Genomic DNA, 18,427 nt, shown 5'->3' on the forward strand with positions numbered 1-18,427 from the left:
TTTAAATGATTCGAATCGAAAGCTACACCTCTCTGTAACAACCAGTCTCTCAAAAGGTGTAGCTCTGCAGAGAGGTTTTGTAAAAACTTGTTAATTATCAAACATTTCACATGCCTTTACTGAACTTTAACCAAGTGACCTACAGCACTGACGTGAATTTTGTAGGAATGGAACTCGAATGATTTGCAAAAAAGGAACATTGGACGTCCGGTTGAAATGAAATGGAATAAGGACCCATTTCTTCTGTTAATAGAGGGCCATTGACCCCTATCGTCGGATACCCATGTTTGGTGTCCGACGATGTTGGCCCCTTATTCTATCTATGGTTTTGTTTACAGTTACATGCCCCACTATCCATATTCCGTCGTATAGCAAGACAAAGCCTTTTGTCTGTTGGACAAACTACGTGATCAAAGTCACGTTGACACAGAGATTTGACTAATTACATACATGTACGCTGGTCATGACCAGCCTCCTCACTAAATCCCAGTACTGTACAAGCAAACTTTCTTTTAGTTATAAACCGGACATGCGGTGCAATGCAGACCGACGTTAGCAGGCTCCACTTTCTTACTGGAACATAAAATGAAACTTAAATACCACGCGCACATGTGTCGTGTTTATTCCACACGTTATATAACTTCAATAGAAAAGTGTTTTCAAAATTGCGACTTGTATCGCTATGCACCAGTCGTCCGTCCGTCTGTTAGCAATCCCGTGTCAGAAATGATAACAATAATGACTCGATGGGCAGAGCGCAGGTTTCACTTTTTTAGTTATCATAAAATGTTGTGTCCGATCTGTATCTTTTGAACCGGTAGAAAGAAATTAAAACTACTTACAATGACAGGATGTGCAGTACCAAGGTTTGGGCTTCCTCAGATCAAAATTAGCCCGCCCCGGATGTCATTACTTATATAGACTTGTAAGCAACCACAATTTAAGGCTTATTGTGTGAAACTACAATTTCTTAGTCTTAGATAAATGTATTTGGCACTGCTTGAAGTTTATATATAGAATTTGTCTTAAAGTGTGAAACTGCAATGCCCAGAACTTAAATATTTGACCTGAAATGTTGCCTTTGGACCTCTACAATGTAAAGTCATTTTAACCATGGCCTACCCAGGGGTTACTTGATTCATATAGAATTATATACTGGAAAAATCAGTTAAGTCTTATGGGTGAATTACGATGCCTAAAGCTGACGCTTTGGTGTTTGCCTCGCCCCGTGTGGTCACTTGATATATGTAGAGAATTGTGTGATACTGTAATGCCCAGAGCTTAGATGTTTGACATGAAAGGCCCTCCATAAAACTGATATTAATGATGCTCCTTGCGACAATATTGACCCGCACCAAGGGCCATTTAGTTTATATAGGTTTCTATTGGAAACGTAGTATTTAACTATCAATGTATGAAACAAAAGAGCTTACACAACAAAAACAACAACAACCACTTTGATTTTTTCCAGTTAGTTTACAATTGTAGCAACATGACCTATACTTTCAAACTGTATGTGGGTTTAACTTACAAATAGATGATTAAAATAGACTTAAGTTTCGTTGTTAGAACAATAATGCCCAGAGCTTTGATATTTGACATATAGCCGGTACCGTTGGCCTTGTGGTAAAGGCGCCTTTGGATCGGGAGGTCGGAGGTTCGAGTCCAGTACTTAGATATTTAGCATGAAGCATCATATTTCAGCCTTCTCCCTGAGTTCAAAAAATGCCCATGCCTTGGGAGTCGCTTAATGTAGACTAATTTATAGGAAAATCCATCATCTCTTTGTGTGAACAAAGCTGCAATGAACAGTGAGTTAATATATATAATATTTTGCATGTCACATTGCCAAGTAGAACACTACAGAACTTTTATAAATTATGCACCAATGGTCGAAAATGTCATCCGCATGAGGTAACTTAGTATTACAAGGATAAAGCAAAACATTTTGACAAGTTTCATGAACGGGTCTCTTCCCTTATTGAAAGATAACTTTTGATTTTTTAAGCAAATATTCGATCGGGCGTCTATCGCCCCGCCTTTGCGGTGCCGTTTTAATTGCTAGATATGTGTACAATTGTTATTTTGTTGGGATTTACTTTTCATTCGTATGGCAACATCTCTGGTGACTACATGTATATGTGAGGAGTAGCCTGAAAATATCACTTCCTGCACTCTTTAAGTCCCAGTCTGGACTATTATAACTTCATGATACTATAACAAGTATCGTACTCACACGTCATCGTATCACTTCCAGTTCCATTTAGAGCTTGACCTTTCCAGTTTTTGGCTGTGAAAAAAATTAGCCCAACATTTTTCTGTCCATTGCTGGATCAACAGCTCACCAACAAATTCAAGTCAAGCCAGTCACTGTTGAATTATTCCAGTGTAGCAAATGGATAGCCAATTAAACTGAACACGGGAAAGGACCATTGGCAAACTAGTCAGCTTAACTGCAAACACTCGGTAACGCCGTTTATTTGAAACTAAGAATAGTTGCTAACGACCATTGATCATCCAAACTTCTAGACACGAAAATGCAACTGTCATGAATTTTGAAACAAAGCCACTTAATGTCACCACAAGGTGTTTCTATGGTAAATTTATAACAAACGATCTTTATTATTTTTTAGTTTATTACTCAATACAATAGTACTTTTTGGATAAAATAATGCTTTGATATAAAATCATAATTTTGTCAAGGTAAGATATCAAAAAATAAGGAAAAGAACAGCTAAAAACATTTTAAGGACAAAATATAATATATACTTAACAGAATATTTGTACATACAAGTGTACATAGTTAAAAAATTGAAGTTAAATTATGATAGTTAATTTTAATTAGAGGGAGCGGTATGTTCACTTTACTTACAAAAGCAGCAGTAGAATGTTTTGATAGGGGATATTTTGTTTACATGTAATAACTACATGTAGAAGAGTTTGTAAGTTTCCAAAATTTTTATCTTATTTAAATAATTAAAAATATATTAGATATGATTAATACTTGTTAATGAACTCCATGGTACAAGCAATGTGTTCTTACAATTTTAAATTGCCATATTTTATAACAATAACAAATGCCATGTTAAATTGCCATATTTTATAACAATAACAAATGCCATGTTAAATTGCCATATTTTCTAACAATAACAAATGCCATTTTAAATTGTCATATTTTCTAACAATAACAAATGCCATGCCATGTTAAATTACCAATTTTCTAACAATAAAAAATGCCATGTTAAATTGCATATTTTATAACAATAGCAAATGCCATGTTAAATTGCCATATTTTCTAACAATATCAAATGCCATGTGTTCATACAATGATAAATTGCCATACTTTATAACAATAACAAATGCCAAGCGTTCTTAGAATGTTATATGGCTACCACAAATGTCATGAGATCTTACAATGTTAAAATTGCCGTATTTTCTTACAGTAACAAATGTCACGTGTTAAATATTGAATTGTCATAGTTTCTATAAATAACAAATGCCACGTGTTCTAAAATGCTACATTTCCTTTTAAAGCTTTTTAAATTTACTTAATTTACACGCTTTATATTGTTAAGTAATAAGTATTAAGAATGTTGACTAAATTAATCTGGAGCGAATGCTGCTTTCGAGATAGAGAACAGAAAATTATTGTTAAATCTTATTATTGAAAAATCTTTAAATATTTTCAAATGTTTCCTAAAACTCGTGTTAATACAATTTTGTAATAAAATCAAAGTTGAAGCAACCGTTTATAGAATCAAATCATTGTTACAATACTGCAGAAAGCGAATTGATAATTTTGTCGTCCGAATTCCGAAATGTCGTCCGAATTCCGACGGAAAGGGCCGGAAAGTTGCGACAGCACCACGATCATAATATGCATTCTCATGTTTTAATTACAACCTTGTATAGATCAAAGTTTGATTAGTGTAATGAATAATCTCAAATGGGTAGGGTTGATATATGAAATAATAATCAAAAAAGTGATCGTTAATTCATAATGGCCTAGTATTTTCTTCCGTCTAATAAAGAAGTATTACATGTATATTCATAAAATGTATTTGTCCATATTTGCTTGCACTCTATATCTGCCAAAGTCCGCTTAATTTGAAGTTTAATACCTTTTCATTGGTCACGTGACAGAGGTCCCTAATACTGTTTCTGTCAGTGGTTTAGTACATTTCATGTGAGAAAAAATGTCCAGCTAACTAACAGAAGGTTATTGGTCCTACTCAGGTGATCGCTCGTGACTGCTGGAATGGGGGAGAGGGCTGTCGCGGTGCTTTGAAAGTGTATTTGGGTCAACTTTTACAGAACTTAAGTAAAAGACCCTAAAAACAACCAAGAAAACCTAGTACATTATCAAAGCACCCTGGAAGAAACACCCCCCCCCCAAAAAAAAAAAAATCGGACTGGAATAATGCCCAGTTAAGTAATGCAGTCCTCTTTATAATCGACCAAATGTTATCAACAGTGACCCTGTGGAGTGTAACAAAACCAGAAAATAACAGATCAACCAATAACATCGTTCTCTTTAAAACAGATTTTTTAGCGTCGTCTACAGAATGTTGATATGTTGTGTTCCTGAAAGGAAAAGAAAAAATATCTTCATAAAAACAGACTCAATACAAACAGTGCTTGCATAATTTCTTATAAAGGAAGCCCATTGGGGTATCACAAAACAACCGAAGTAAAAGACTTAGACCAATTTGTAGGGGAGGAAACTCTTCCAACCTTGTAAAAATATAACAAGTCTAAACAAGTTGTACTATACCATAGCATAATCCTATAGGCTATGTACAGTATCTGTTACAAATCACAAAATGAGTCACGGTGGTGATCAGTAACTATTTTTTTAACTTTAATCGATGAATCACTATATAATACAGTATGTTATAATAGTCAGTATATTTTTACTCAAGACATCGCTTGTTTTCTAAAAGAGTAAAACCATATCGTATTTTTGTTATTTCCGTATTTTTGTTATTTCATTTTTTTTTCGTGTAAATCTGAAAAAGAATCAATTGGCATTAAAATGTTTTGTAAAAACGCTAATTACTTAAAACACGGAAAATGACGGAATATGCCGACTTTTTCGCAAGTTTTATTGATAGATTAGAAGAAACAGTGAAATAAACATATAGTCATACCGACTATGTATGTCAAATGATATGAAAAATTTCCGAAGCTATTTGATATGACTTCACACAATTATATTTCTAGTCCTTGAATTACAAAATGTATAACATTCACCTATAGTAAGCGGTATAAGTAAATATTGTACATGTATTCCGACGGCCAGTATATAGAAACCAAAAGGAAAAGAAAAGAAAAAGAAATAAAAAAATATAAGAAATGACATGATCAATAAAGCAGATCGACCATTTTCGTCAAATTTTGGATAAGAGTTATTGGCCGCGTGTTCCGAATAGTGACAGCCGATGAATTTTATCACATACCAACATAATTAATTATATTGCCATGAATTAAACACCTTATTTTATTCGCTAGAATCGGCAGGCAAGGCGAATAAGAGATCTTAAAACGTGTGAATTAGAATTAAAAAAGATAGCTATTCTGCTGGTTTACTGAAGGTCGGCGATACAACGCGCTTTCAGATGACCACCGGTGTTTGCATAAATAAACCAATGGCCCGTCGCCCGCACCGGTATTTTAAATATGGTACTACCATTGCATAAAAACGCCCCTTTCGATACAAAGATTTTGCTAATTGCTGATAAGTGTGTTTAAGAGCGATAAAATTATCTAGAAATGATACCTTTGTTGTACGAAGGTTATTGCTTTACAGAGGGTCGCACTATAAAGGTTGCACTGTATTCCAGTAACAATGCCAGTATGACGTAAATCCCAATCAGTAGTTAATTTGTTGGTGGTGTAATGGTTTATGTTACAGGTATTATTATAAGCAAAATGTTGTGATAAGCCAAACAAGTAATGTGCTTAGTAATAACAATTCCAGTATATGTCGAAAAAACACACTTTTCTCACACTTGCTGTTTCACTTACTTTGAATAGAACAGCCGATACGTAACAATGGCATTTTTTATTTACTTATTTTTTTCTGTTTTCAATATTTCTATTAATAATTTATAAAAATCTGGTAAAGCATAAAATATGGCACTAAACATGCAGGTATCTACGGTATAAAAAACAACAACAACAAAACTGTCTTCATGCGAAATTCAAATAGAATTCACTACTTAAGAATGTATTGTACAAAATGCAATATTTCTTCATTCTTCCGGAAGAAACAATATATGCTGAAATGTTCATAACGAAAAAACTTTCTCTCCTAATTCTGATTATTTATGTGAAAAAACGTCTTTCAGTACACCTTACACAGTGCCAACAAATATAATAAGTTGTTATGATTAATTTTTTTCTGCAGACGATAATTTGCTCACAAACGCTGACAAAGTGATACCTATTGAGAATTCCGTGAAACATGTGGGTAATTTAGAAAAGCTTGTGCTAATTTCTAAGATAGCTTCTTAAGAGGTTTTGTAATTGAGTGTAAGCGTATATACTTTTTTGTCTGTTAAGTATGTTATTGCTTACCGAACGATTGAGGTGAATTGGTGGAAAGACTTTACCATCACAATGCTCTCTTTTTCTCATTGATTTTCTCTTTATTTAAATACGTGTACGCGCACATTGTATATGTATATGTATTTTACTAGACACATTTAAGTCTCAATTTCCATGGCGCAAATTTTAACTTTAGAAATATTTCGTTCTCAGTATTTATTCATTTTTGTCGGCGTTTTCGAAAAAAAAATTTATCATCTAATGTGAATATAAGGAATTTTGTAGAGTGACGATTTAGACAAGAATTTGTAACATATTTACACATAAAGTTTTTTTTTGCATCATAGCTCCGATACATAGACGATATTCTTTCTATTAATACACGATTTATTTTAAATATTTCATGAGTGGCGGTAGCCACAAGTTAAATATGATAATTTTCATACCACAAGATGAAGATAAATCCTGTATTTATAGAAAAAAAAACACTTTAATTTTCTGTTTATTTATATATTTTTTTTGACATTAAAATTTAAAAGACTTCCCCTAACATTGTGTGTATTGGCTGAATTTAGAAGAAAGTAGTCCGGCAAGACACCAGTGAAAGTACGGAAATTAAATATTTTTTACTGCAGTGAAAATTTAATTTTACAGTGAAAATACGGAAAATGAAAATACATAATTTTTTCATCAATATTTTTCAATATTTTATTTATAAGTTTATGATAATTTAAAAACATTTTTGCACCAGAACACTTTCCGACAATTTTTTGTAGATCGGAACACCTCGACGATAATTCATAATCCGAAGATTGACGGAAAGGGCCGGAAAGTGGCGATTGATAAAAATGTGAGGGGTTCTGATTGTTTGTTTTCTGTGGAACACTTTAATTTGTCCTGGTTATCACTGGTGAGTACTTGAAACTTTTAACAATAAAGCAAGTTATAAATATTCTTACCTAGCGGAGTGTTGACATGCGCTAGCTTTTAGAGTGTTTCCCTTTGACGTTTACTGACTCATAGATATTGTCCTCTACAAATGAAAAAAGATTTTTCATACAAAATATGCCAACAAGAAGAAGTGCTCCTATAACACCTCTGACACAATTATGCCTTATCCGTAAACGATCTAAGAAATAAAATTGTGTGGTGAAATGTTCTTATAACAATAAAATTTTGACTTTGAAGGTCAATTTCATTTCGGAATAAAAGCAACAAATATTACTGTATGTGACTGTACATGTCTGGGATATTCATATGGGCATCAATGTGATAAACATCAAATTTCACAAACAAAAGAGCATTAACAACAAAATAATACAAATATGTAAATAAAGCTTGTAGGCAAACTAATTTGCATGATAAATTAGATATATATATGGATGAGAGACTAGAAAGAAATACATGTAATATACTAGTAACATAATGCAACCGCACCATGAAAATCACTGATCGAAAACAAAGAGACTGACAGCAATAAAAATATCATACGAAGGATGCTTGAACGGTTCCTTCTGTATGTTTCACATATTTTCGTTACGTCAACTAAAACATATAGCTAGTTTTAAATGAACTGTATACTCTTTCCGCTGTCAAGCGTTATATTAAATACATGCAGATAATTATAATTCATCATTTTTCGTTACGCAAAAAGTCACGTTTACAACTAGCTTTCAAAATAAACTTAATCAAACCTTCAAATGACTCGCTGCTATGCATGGAACCCGCCTGGTATGTGTCGTTCTGCACTGCTAACGTCACGGGTTTTCCGGAAGTGTCAGCCGATGATTTACGTCCTTTTAATTTATTCAATATATTCGGCTTGTTTTTAAACATATTGGTCAATGACTTAGACAGGCGCTTGTTCACGGTTTCTGACTCTTTCGAATCTTTTGATTTTGATCTGCAAAACAAAAATTATAAAAAGTTTTTTTAAAAGTTAATAAATAAACCGGTGCTCTCTTAGAGATTGAATCATAAGGTGCCTTTCTTTTGTACTTCAGAAAAAGATGATTGAAGTATAGACTACAGTAATCGATTTTAAGTCTCCCAAATACTGCACTTCTCATTGAAGTTAACATAATCATAATTATATTCAAAAGATTTTTATCTCCTACATTACTTTTTGCCGGAGGTTTGACTATTTACTACACTATCAGTGAAGGTGATAGTCAGTATTTAAGTCATACTCAATATCCCCCACCCCCTTAAAATGTGACTTGTGATGGGGGTGGGGGAGAGGTAGAGGAACTATTTGCTTAATAATCAGGAGATAAAAATCTCTGTTTCTACTTAAAAGAGAAGGTTAATAGTCTTTTTTCTACATAAGGAGAGGTGACTCATTTTATAAGTATGTAGGCTAATTTTATGTAATATTGTTCATTTGTTTTCTAAACAAATCACGATCCTCTTCATTTTTCAAACATTTAAACATTTTTGAAAGTATTATTACTTTAGGTATAGAATAATAATCATTCAAATTTGTTAAGTTCTTCTTCGACAGAAACAAACTAACAAAAATGTTCTAACAACAAAGACGGTGGTGTTCACATTTTTTTTCATCCACAAAAAAAGAAAATGACAATTATGTAATTTATTAATCAAGTTTAAATATTTTGTAAACTGTTGGTATTTTTCTTATCTACTTATTAAATATGCTATATTCACTGTAAACAGTTACATTACAGTTAATATACTAATAATCAGTGATTGGAAATGGTGGTAAATAGCCCCAGAGCATCTGGAAAACATAGCTTTTTTCTTGGAACAAAAGTGAATACCAACTGTGTTTCGGTAATAACTTTGGAGAAATTCTTCTGACAAACTATAATAAATATATTTGTTATACATTGGAATTTGCCTGAAGCTTTACAGAACGTATAACCTTGAATGAAATGAAACATGGCATAGTAATTATGGAATAACGAATACTTAGTTGGCGAACTTGAGTTACATTTTGCTGTGCAGTGATAATTTTTATGCAATGAATTAATAAAATAATGTTCTATTTTCCCCAAATACTGAAAGCATATTTCACCCCCACCCACGATAAAAAATATCCCATTAATTACATGTTGTGTATCAATTATCGTTGTCATTTCAGGTGGTGAATACATGTACATGTATAATGTATTTATATTTCGTCGTCTACTTCTAAGCACTTATTCAAAATTCAGTGTGGTTTTTAGTTCCTACATACAAGCATTGTAAAAGCCATAAAATTATCATATTTGTAAACCATTAATGCTTTATTTTTAAAACTTAATGGATAAAAGATATCTGATGGAATTAAAGGGACCTACAATTGAAATTATTTCTGTAACTGAGGACAAGTTGCGATTGCTTTCAAAATTGCCAAACAACATGTGGTGCTTAAGAAAAGTCATCAGTACACACCTTGAAGGCAGGAGTATTCCACTTCCGGCACTGACCGGAGATTCTGGCTCATAATCTTCGTACGCCATGTCATTATGTCTAATCAGTTCCTCGTAAGACTGTTTACTGATTTTTTCTACTGGGCAGTGAATGAAAACACTTTTGTCAGGAAACATAAAGTATCCAGGCGGGAAACCAAGACAGTCTTTAACTGTTAGCATCATATGATGACGCGTGGGGACCAGCAAACAATCCCTTATACGATTGTCAATATATTTACGAGAGTCTTCTGTGTGGTCATATTTTGGCACAGGAGAAATTATTGCAATAGCCTCTGTTACAAAATTAGTCAAAGAGATTTCTGAACTTATTGGCAAACAACTCCATAAACTTTTATCGTCTGCAAGAAAATCTACATTTAGCGGAAGTTCAGGTTTATACCGGAAGACCTCTTCCGCAGTGAATCCCTCTGCTTTGGTCCTCGATGGCATCTCGTGCAAACACACTTCTAAATCTACAGGTAATTGTATTTTTTCGAATGAACCTGATTCTTTACTTTTCTCACAATTAATAACCTGAAATGGACCAAACTTTTTAGATTTCATTTTGAGCAGTTTTGTTTGCAAACTTTTAAATCTCAATACATCCCCCGTTTGTAATGAAAAAGCAACTGGGAAATCGGAAGCAATTTCTTGAAGAACTTTAACATAAAGATGGTCACTTAGAGGATTTGGATGAGCTGCTTTTAAATCTTCCAACGATTCAAATTTCTTTAACGTTTTTCTAAATCTTCCTTCCATATTTCTTGCTATAGAGAACTGCATTTCACCTGACTTTGCTAAAATTCTGTCAAAACGTTCAATGTCATGGATAATTACATCACATCCTGGTTCTAAACAATGTTTAAAATCTACAGGCATATCCTTATAATGCACCAATGTTGCAAGCACCGGGAAATCCTCATGATATGTGTCTAGGAGTTCACTAAGTTTGTAAAGTTTGAAGGCAGGGGTTTGACTAGATGATTCTGTACATGCAATAGTGGGTCTTTCATATTGATCTTCAGTGAACTCTTTAACCTGAATATCAACAGAGAGCGGTATCTTCCAAACCTCTTGAAGATTGTCGCTAGGTGAAGCTGCCAGAAACATTTTTGGTTTATGATAAGTTAAAAGACCACTGTAGGACAGGGGCAGCCCCATAATCCTTTGCAAAACGTCTGTTCCATCTGAATGAGAAAGATTACAATATAAATTTTCTTCGTTTCCCGCCTCTTCGACTAGATCCATTTTGATATGGTCACGTGACAATATTAACTTCCGATCCACTGGACCAAGTTCGAGGACTTCTTTCAAACTGTACGATTTATCGTCTTCGACGGCTGTAAAGTCACCGCGACATTCACACGGTAATTCTATGATATTGCCGTCGGCATCCTCGCATTGAAGATATGTCCGTCGGTCAGATTCATGCTTTATCTGACGTATAAATCTGAACACTTCACCTGATTTGACAATAGCTGGTAAATATGGGTCATCGTAGAATACATTAGCTTTAAAATATGTCGGACAAACAGTCAGAAGATCTGACACTCTCTCGTATACAGTTCTAGGTTTTTGTGGCGCTTTGAAATCCGGATTCGGTAAGAGCACTTTAAACTTCACTTGAGTGTCCGGCGAAACTTGAACTATCCGTTTGACTCCAGTATCCGAATCAGTAAACGATAAAGTTACTTTGTCAACAGCTAATGTCCGTAAAATTAATATCATTCCTTTTTTAATATTGCACGATCCATTGTCCGTGGGGCCAACATCCTTGCCCCCAACAACTTCAACCCATTTTGGAAGATCAAAACACTCTGTAAACTCGCTAATTGTGAATATTTCACTATTTTTATCACTACCGTCACTCTTTTCCGCCATATTTGCTGTCAACATGTACTACAATAATAGTAAAAGGAATGTACGACGTTATTGATTTACACCTGTACAAATTTACCTGTATGCGAGTTACCTCCCTTTAACAGCAGACGACACTGCATGCTTAATGGTGTTTTACCTGGCTAAACATTTTACGTGTGCCAACTTCATTGAAGTTTCGGGACGTTTACGGTTTAAACTTAATTATTAGCTTGACTAATGAATTACATTAACAAATGAACTTTATGTTTTGTTTGTGTTGTTTTACTTGGTTTTTGTTTGTTTGTTTATTCGTTTTTGGTGTTTTTTCTCCTCTCTTTGTTTGTTTGTATCATGACTTTTTCAGGAATTGCAGAATGCCGTTATAATTAAAAAAAAATGATAGGTAAATAGTGGTAAATGTTAAACGTAAATTAGCAATGATCTGATTGAACCTTACTAAAAAATACACACTGATGTGTGTTTATCTAACCCCTCCCCTCTACTTTTTATTTCATTTTTTACATTATTTATATAGATACAAAACTATTGATTTCTTTCATTTCTTATTTTTTCGTAACTTATTACATGAGAAAAATTCAGAAAAATTATGTTACGACATTTAGACTTTGTGGGCAGGGCTATTTCTAATGTTGGCAGTAGCCCAACACATCTGTTGTACACTTATTTAAGCATTTTCATATCTTTACATATATTAGATAGTTGTATTAAAACATTATGAAATCACGAGTAATCTATATACATGCATTTGTTAAAAGTAACAATTTAAGCCTCAAATTGCGTACAAACTGAATCCCACTAGATAACATTCGTCTTTATTTATTTGTAAAACACACACAAAATAAAGCAACAGTAATTCAAACTCACTCATCCACTTGTCGTTGAGAAGCACATGGCATCGGCAGAATATTGGTCGGACATTTTTTCACCAAGAACACACCGACAGGTAAAGATCCGAGGGCTGTTTCTGTATATTGAGGCAGATTCTAGTGGCCAAACTAAAACCACATTATGTCGAGGAGTTTGGCTGCTCTCAAATCCTACGAACCAGCTTCCGGCGTCTATGATGAAGCCCATGTGAGAGGCCCTACAGAGAATACATTGACGACGAGGAAGGACTACAGGGTTCGTGAGCCCATATAAAGTACGCAGTGACGACTTGAAAGGTAGGCCCTTTGCTCGGCACCATAGCACTTCATTAATGTTACAAGTTACTTTACCTTAATTTGTCACTTTAAAGGTCGGCTCCTAAATCACTTAAATTTAATGGCTAACCGAACGTTTGCCTTATTCCCTTTGTTTGATTATTTGAAATCTAGGTCTTCCTTTTGTCATTTATATTGTTACATGAAAGAAAATTAACCATCTACGATATTAGGGTGTTAGAAAATTTGAAGACTGGGGACGGCGAAAAGGATCGGAACTTGTGCTGCGGACCAGCTGCCGATGTCCTGACTAAAGCCGAGAGGAGTGGTCCTACACAGTAGGCTCTTGGGTCGACAATGATGGTGTGCTAAGGTGCGTGAGCACGGATAGACAGCTTGAACGACAGGCATTTTACTGGCACCACAGCCCTTTTCAGGGCTACCCTTTCATATTGTCTCAGGTTACTGTACATTTAGGTTCTCATTGACCGCCATACAGTGACCTACTTTTGGCTCAAAATTCATATCTTTGGCTAATACTCCGTGGAAATTGCATGGAGGTAAATTATCACCACTTTGTGCTTCAAAATTAACTCTTTAAGGACATGACCTATGACATGTCCGGGGTCCGTACTCGACAGCGAAAGCTGCATTTTGTACCTGAAAGGGCGGATGGACCCTCATTAACCATAAACTACATACATGCATGCATGCATACATACATACATACATACATACGCATGCATACATACATACATCCATGCATGCAGGCAGGCAGGCAGGCAGGCAGGCATACCATACCATACCATACCATACCATACCATACCATACCATACATACATACATACATACATACATACATACATACATACATACATACATACATACATACATACATACATACAATGTCAATTTATTGCGCATGCATAGCCTTGAAGTCAGGAAATACATAAGTGTTTTAAGTATTAAAGAGATAGAAGAGTGTTTATAGTGTATAATGTGGTTTCAAATTGACCTTTGTCAAAACGTTTAAAGAAGTCATGCGATTAGGACATTTAAATTGTTATGTGATATTGAAATTCAGATTGTCAAATCGTTAAAAAACAAAAAACGACTGGAACAATAGTTTTTTTTAACTAATAAAGGCATGGCGTTGCTTAATAAAATTAGTTGGTTTATATTTTTATTTGGTAAGTGTTCAGCATTTACTGTAAATTATGCAATTGAGCGAGTAGAAGGTGTAGAATCAAGAATCGATACTCTAAGCAAATTACGTCGGTCTGATCTAGCTGAAATATTTGGTACACTATCTGCAATAAAGAAAAAAGTAAGCGTTCTGGAGTCAATAAAGGATATTGGTCGCAGTAATCAAGAGACATCAAAAGATGTTGAGGCAGAGATAAGAAAAACTCTCGATTATATTCTGAAAGGGATCGCTGTAGAAAAACTTGAAAATGCGAAAATAAGAGAGAAATTGGTCAAAGTGAATTCTTTCTTGACATCTAATATTAGCAACAGTGTTGATATATTGCAAAATAAAACGGGTAGTGTAGAAAGGCAAATGATAAACGTAATGAACACACAATTGATTATCTGGAACACGATGAAGCAAATGGCTAGTCAAATTGATATTTTAGAAACAGAAATGACTAGTAAAATTGATAATATAGGAATTGAAGTGGAAGAATTGTTTAATCAGAAATTGGAGGGCGAGAAGGATTGGATGGCTTGGAAAATTAACAATCTAGAAACCGAGCTGGAACTGAGGAACAAAAAAGAGGAACTAATGATGTCAAAGATAGAGTCTATATCAAATGAAGTAGATACGATTAAGGCAAATTTGACGACAAGGAATGGAGAAAAAAGAACATTTGCATCATGTTCCGATTTATTGTCAACTTTTAAATATGATGGCATATATAAATTAAATAATGGGATGCAGGTTTTTTGTGATCAAACCACTGATGGCGGAGGATGGACGGTCTTTCAGCGTCGTCAAGACGGTTATACGGACTTTGAACGTGTTTGGACAGACTATAAAATTGGCTTCGGGAATTTGTTTGGGGAGTTTTGGCTTGGCAATGAGAATATACATGTTCTTACGGCAACTGGAAATCATGAGTTACGATAGATATGGAAGGTTTCGAGGGAAAGAAAGCATATGCTAAGTATAGTACTTTTAAGATAAAGTCTGAGGAGGAAAATTACGCTCTGGAAGTGAGCGGTTATAGTGGAACTGCTGGAGATTCATTAAGTAATCATAATGCTCAAGAATTCTCCACAAAAGATCGAGATAATGATGAAGCGGAATGGAATTGCGCTGAAGATTATAGAGGAGCATGGTGGTATAACAGTTGCCATAGTTCAAACTTAAATGGATTCTATTATCACGGTCCATTTTTTCCAAATGGTAAAGGAATAGTCTGGTACCACTTAAAAAGAACAGGTGCACACTCTCTCAAATTTGTCGAAATGAAACTTCGGTAATTTTCCTTCAATCCTCGAAGTAAAATACCTCCAGATTGTTTTATAGTGATAGTAACAAAATACTGTGAATGTTGTTTTTGTTTAAATCAATTGCATAAATTAATGTGCTTGAATTTCATTGCGGTAAATTAAATTAATTAAAGGATAGACATATTTGTTTTCCGTCGAGTACGGAGTATGTCTCACAAATAAGTAGGAAGAAAAAGACAGCAATGAGCGAGAGAAAGTGTAGAAAATCTTATATTCATAACTTGCCAGAAAACAGTTCTTCAAAACTTCCGTCATATTCTGTAGCTATTCTTTAATTTAGTTAAACATTATGTTAGCCGTACCCCTCAGAATAATCACAAGCACTCTGACAAATTCTTATAGTTGGAATATAGAGCTGACATTGTGATACATTTCTATGCTTTATTCAATTATTTATATATTCATTTATTGATTCTTAATATGAGTATGTTCCTAGAAATATTGTAAATATTGATTTCTGGATTGTTGATATCCCTAAATTAATAACATACTTTATGTTTGCAGTTATATTTGACTACATATTCGTATAGTAAAACTAGTTGTTTTAAGCGTTTTTTTTTAATTTTTATTTTCATAATTTTATGTTTGTATATATGTTCAGCTCTTCATGTACATTGAACTTAATAAAGTATCTATCTATCAACATGTCCTGTCACAGTTACCTTCCCTTGTTGATATTAATATTATGAAACAGAATTAAATGTTTCTGTAGAAACCATGCTTGTATTAACCTCTTTAAACATTTAATTCTGTTTCATAATATTGATATCAACAAGGGAAGGTAACCTAAGAAAAACAAAATAGAACAATTTTGCAATCTTTGAACACTTTATAATACAATGTTATATATATCCTTTAGAAACATATAAAGTGTCGGACAACTTTATAATTTTCTTGTCAAATATTTATTTGGATAAAGATGAAATGAAATTAATGTCATTTTTTTTATCATATTTACACTTAAATTCATAGCTAAAAAATGTTGATGTTCCATTTACAATTTATGGGTTGAATAAATCTTTATCAGTTACTTTGTTTTCGGTAAATAATGTTTAAAATGAAATACACTAAGATTTCACTTTTTAAAAAAGTCGTATACATTGTATGACAAAATGGTATGTTATCTTTTCTAGATGTTCAGTTATGTACGTAATTCTCTTAATAAAATTTGCCGAAAGTTTTTTTTATAGTTTTGATAATTAAAGTCATTTGTTCTTAGAACGTCTTTTATCTTTTTATTGACAGACTGTTACAGTGTGATTGACATTTTTCTTTAATGATTTTCAATCGTGTCAAGCCATATCATGACGCAGTGAAATATGAGCTTGTGTTGTCAACCTGTGCCTGTCAGTCGCCGTCCTTCTTTGCTTTAAACAGCACCTGTTTCTAATAAACGTTTTTCAAGGGTGATTTAACTTACCAGGCATGTTTCTTGCATAACGTTCAAAGACATTATATTCCCTGCTAAAGTCTGGTTAGTTACAATGACTACCGAAAGCTGAAACTTGGCGTTATCTTTAATATATGTATAGAAAATCTTCAAAACATTTTGCCAGAGACAATAAGTCATAGGGACTTGTTTGACGTATAGAAACACCACTGGATCAATAATAAATTTGTTTTCATTATGCCGCTTAAGTAAAATTAAACCCCGCCAAAGGGCTTAGTTCTTCTTTTTCTAATATATACACTTTATATAACCTAGGGCTTTGATATCTGACACGTTACATCATCTGGTGGCTCTTACTTAATGTTGGTAAATTTATGGAATCGGCGACTATAGTGGCCTGTCCACGGTTGTCATCAGTGGATGATACATTTAGATAACGGAATTCTTAAAAAAAAACCAACGCTAATTTTAATTGGCACTTCCTATGAGTATCTTCTCTTTTTCTCCTTCTTTTTTTTAAATTTTAAATTTGTTATCATGAATTGTGTAGTCGTTAGTTTCATATTTGCGATGTGGCATCATCTGATGGTCATTTTGCAAATTATTGAAAGAAAATCTTCACGGTAAGTAATGCTCCAGCAACAAGAATTTTAACATATTTATATAGACTTATGTAGCGAAAAGTTCATTTGACCTAACCCAGACAACTTTTTCTGCATGATAGAACTTATGGCCCTGTCAGTCTTCGGTTCCTGTGTGAGCAATTAAGAATAACTAAGACCATCTTGTCATTATTTGAGACATTATAGGATAGATTTAAAGGGTCATTACTTGTTAACAGTACTATACTGAAAGAATACAAATGTACACGCATGATTCGAACCCTCATCCAATCTGATCGAAATCAGCTTTTAATTAACGCTAAATGCAAGAAATAACTTAAGTAGATCTAAACTTTAGTCAGATTGGCTCTCATCAGTCAGCCAGTCGCTAAATTAATAACTTAACATTAGCAACCATAACCACTCGTCAACAGATCGCCAATATTTTAGGGGCTTTCTGAAAATGTCCTGCTACAAGTTTGAGCGACCTTGCGCCATATATGCGAATTTGTTTGGATTTGTTTTTGTTCTCAGATATCTTTAGATCCTTGTTCAATGTATTTAAAAAGGCGCCTACATCACAAGAAATGCTTTAAACATATATGCCCCGCCCTTTTCATGGAAACAAACATTTTTTTAAATAATCGGAAAATTGTTTTAAGTAAGTCCGCTCGGCATAGATTAAGACAAGAAGACAAAAAAATACGCTTTACCTATTTTTAAAATTTTGAAGAAATTTTAACTCTTGAGGAAGTATGTTACACAAATACATAAAAATAAAAAGAGAAAATTCAGGCCTTGCTTATTACGATTCTGAATTATCTAATAATAACTTTAATTATCAGACAGATAGCTACATATTTGTATCAGACAGATAGCTACATATTAGTACCAGACAGATAGCTACATATTAGTACCAGACAGATAGCT

At 33.7% G+C, this 18,427-nt stretch overlaps 1 protein-coding gene and 1 pseudogene across 1 annotated transcript; one reads left to right on the forward strand and one right to left on the reverse strand.

Annotated features, from left to right (window-relative positions):
- Positions 1 to 3,578: 3,578 nt before the first annotated feature.
- Positions 3,579 to 11,886, reverse strand: LOC132756259 (uncharacterized). The gene is made up of 4 exons (XM_060747278.1): positions 9,946 to 11,886; positions 8,244 to 8,452; positions 7,509 to 7,582; positions 3,579 to 4,584 (listed from the first exon to the last, which is right to left on the reverse strand). The coding sequence occupies exons 1-3, from the start codon at positions 11,859 to 11,861 to the stop codon at positions 7,530 to 7,532; spliced, it is 2,178 nt and encodes a 725-aa protein (XP_060603261.1). The 5' UTR covers positions 11,862 to 11,886; the 3' UTR covers positions 3,579 to 4,584; positions 7,509 to 7,529.
- A 2,129-nt stretch (positions 11,887 to 14,015) lies between these two features.
- On the forward strand, positions 14,016 to 16,166 carry LOC132756260 (fibrinogen-like protein 1; annotated as a pseudogene).
- The last annotated feature ends 2,261 nt before the right edge of the window (positions 16,167 to 18,427 follow it).

The sequence above is a fragment of the Ruditapes philippinarum genome, unplaced genomic scaffold (assembly GCF_026571515.1).
Source record: "Ruditapes philippinarum isolate M1 unplaced genomic scaffold, ASM2657151v2 ctg8729_1_1_1_1, whole genome shotgun sequence".
NCBI lineage: Eukaryota > Metazoa > Mollusca > Bivalvia > Venerida > Veneridae > Ruditapes > Ruditapes philippinarum.